We start from the raw sequence: 3260 nt of genomic DNA on the forward strand, positions 1-3260 counted from the left end.
TCCTTGAGGAAGGACACACATTGCCATCCCCTACAGCACTGGGTATTTCATGTGGAAGAACACCGGTGTGCTTTCAGTTGTGTGTCCAAGCCTCACCAGACGGATGCTGATTCAGCAGGGAAGGGTCCAGCCTCCGATACTCCAGAGTTCCAGAGTTCCTCCTGTGTAGGAGCCATGTTGAGGAATAATAACTGTTTCCAATGCAATAAGACAACTGACAGTTTTGTCTCTTGAGAATGCTCAAACTTTATTATATGACTATATCTTTAATATTTCCTTATAACTTAAAGTAGTTCCAGCCAAGTACAGAAGCCACTTTGTACATGAGTTACATTTGAGTTCTCACTGAGACTCTTAACAGAACAGGTAGTCATTTTAATAGTCTTTTTGAAGAAGGGCATAAATACTCATGTACAGCACCTGTTTATGATTAAGTTTCATAAACAACTATAAAATCAAAACAAACAAAAAAGTTTACAAATACAAACATCAGGATTTTTCTTAAATTCTAAAATTCTAACACCCTAACTTAAATGCCACTTGATAGACTCTCAAAGTCATGGACATTCACAAAGTATAAATTTATCACAATAGCAATTTTTATGCCTATTTAACATTTTTAAAGTTTTCACAGAAGACTATAAAGACTATGAGTGTTTTTATAATCAACTTTTGGAAATACTTAAATAACAAACTAAAATTCAGATATTAGGGCATCTATCTTTTTTAAATTGTTAGTTATAAACTCAATATATTCTCCAGCTTTTAGTCCTGTCCCATCAGGCACAATCCAGTCCTCTTCATGGTAACTCTGAAATGGGCTGCCTGAGGGAGCTCCCGGGTTACACTGAGGTAACTGAAAGAAGAGCCGTACAACTGATCACAATACAGCAGCTGTTCCACACAGCTCATCCCAGCACAGCAGCTCCTCCACACAGCTCATCCCAACACAGCAGCTCCTCCACACAGCTCATGCCAATACAGCAGCTGCTTCACACAGCTCATCCCAGCACAGCAGCTGCTCCACACAGCTCATCCCAGCACAGCAGCTGCTCCACACAGCTCATCCCAATACAGTAGCTGTTCCACACAGCTCATCCCAGCACAGCAGCTGCTCCACACAGCTCATCCCAATACAACAGCTCCTCCACACAGCTCATCCCAGCACAGCAGCTGCTCAACACAGCTCATCCCAGCACAGCAGCTGCTCCACACAGCTCATCCCAGCACATCAGCTGTTCCACACAGCTCATCCCAGCACAGCAGCTGCTCCACACAGCTCATCCCAATACAGAAGGCCGCTTGGTTTCTGAGACCAGTATTCCTCCAGCACATTGGTGCACAGGGTTTTATGTGCAGGTGGTCAGGTGATAAGCTCTGTATAACATGACATCTCTTAAAGACGTATGTGCGGTGGTGGTGGGGTGCCAAGCTGTTCTAAGTTGTTTAGATTCTGCCTCTTTCCTCCAATGTTATCTCCTTGCTTTTTTAAGGTTACACCTTGGGACAGTGTGATCTTCCATTTGAGTTTTCTATCTTGGTTTAAAATATTATATGAAATACATTTTAAAATAGTTTCAGTTTCCTATTCTGTGGCCATTCTTTAGTAAGTATGTACATTATCCACAAAAGTCCTTACTATATCTTAGATGGGAAGACAGCAGTAACACACTGTGTGCACACATACTAACATGAGTTTCAGTTTCGAAGTTCACTACAAGAAGACCAGCCTCTTATGCAACTAAAAGACAAGGATATGCATGTAGTTCATGATATAATATGTACCTTTTAACCCAAATAATTCTTCAGCAAACATCCTTATTTGCATATGGATTATCTATTTTAAAATGAGGTGGATTTATAAAGGTCTGATTAGCTACTCCATTGTTGCCAAGTCAGACAGGGCCTGTAAGCAGTGTTAACATTAGCTAAGGAGAGTGTCCTTGGGAAGGAGACTCATCTGCCAGAGCACACAGGACAGAGCTTTGATTGTCGGTGGGTGTGTGCTCTTTCTACCTTCATGACTGGCACACGTGCTTAGGAATCATACAAAATCTGACAGGCTCACATGGTGTCCGCACAGAGTCAACGTCGTCCAGATTTGGAATTATCTGCTGACTCTAGTGTGTTTAGTGTACCAGGGAGCATCGTGTAAAAAAGAAAAACTCTACATAAAGTACATACATCTCCAGCTTTAAGTAGAAGCCACATTAATTCTTCGTAGGAACAATGAAAATAAAGAAGAAATAAAAGACCGAACCCCAGGGGTGTGTGATTACTTCTTTACTTTTAAGGTGGAAGTTGCTACAGCGCTAATGGCTGGTTTCATGGCTGCTCTCCTCATTAACAGTGAGAAATCCCTAAGCCTCTAGAGACTTAGGAGCTACTACTGAGAGCCTGTAGGAGGTCCTCACCTGGCAGTGAGTTAAAATAAGTAACTTTCATAGTTCCTAAATGCCTTTTGAAAGCGTAGAACAATACAAAAATCTAAAACAAAAAGAAGGTCTACCTGGGGCTGTATTAAAACTATGTATCTTAGCATTAGAAATAAAAATCAAAAGTGATTTCTATTCCATCAAGCTACTAGTTCTAATGGCAAAACAGAAACCAGTCTATAGCTGTAAAAACTCCAGGATGTCACTATAAAAACCAGCTAGGTTGTATTTTTGAGAAGACAAACCGCTGGGGCTGAAAAAGAAAAAAATAAGGGCTGGGGGAACCACAAACCACAAACCACATTGTATAAAACCATGCAGTGTTGAACTGAGCACACAATTGCTAAGAAAGAATACTTTGTACATTTATATTTGTATTATAATATAGGTATATTATTATTACTGTATTTTATTTATATGTGTATGTGTATGTGTTTGTGTGTATGTGACACACACACACATATATATATAATTTATACCATAACTTACATCACTAGTCTATACAGGCTGGTCTACCAGTGCAGCCATACATGAGAAGAAGCCTGGGTGCTGGCAGCATGGTGGACAAGCCTGGGTACTGGCAGCATGGTGGGGAAGCCTGGGTACTGGCAGCATGGTAGACAAGCCTGGGTGCTGGCAGCATGGTGGACAAGCCTGGGTACTGGCAGCATGGTGGACAAGCCTGGGTACTGGCAGCATGGTGGGGAAGCCTGGGTACTAGCAGCATGGTGGACAAGCCTGGGTACTGGCAGCATGATGGACAAGCCTGGGTGCTGGCAGCATGGTGGACAAGCCTGGGTACTGGCAGCATGGTGGACAAGCCTG

General features: G+C 42.1%; 1 protein-coding gene across 1 annotated transcript in view; it reads right to left on the reverse strand.

The window, feature by feature from the left end:
* Positions 1 to 226: 226 nt before the first annotated feature.
* Zcwpw2 (zinc finger CW-type and PWWP domain containing 2) overlaps positions 227 to 3260 on the reverse strand; it is a 106646-nt gene continuing 103612 nt past the window's right edge. Inside the window, exon 9 of the mRNA XM_031346003.1 lies at positions 227 to 856. Within this exon, the coding sequence (XP_031201863.1) occupies positions 695 to 856 (162 nt within the window). The 3' untranslated portion in view covers positions 227 to 694. The remainder of the gene's footprint in view (positions 857 to 3260) is intronic.

The sequence above is a fragment of the Mastomys coucha genome, unplaced genomic scaffold, assembly GCF_008632895.1.
Source record: "Mastomys coucha isolate ucsf_1 unplaced genomic scaffold, UCSF_Mcou_1 pScaffold23, whole genome shotgun sequence".
In the NCBI taxonomy this organism is placed as follows: Eukaryota; Metazoa; Chordata; class Mammalia; order Rodentia; family Muridae; genus Mastomys; species Mastomys coucha.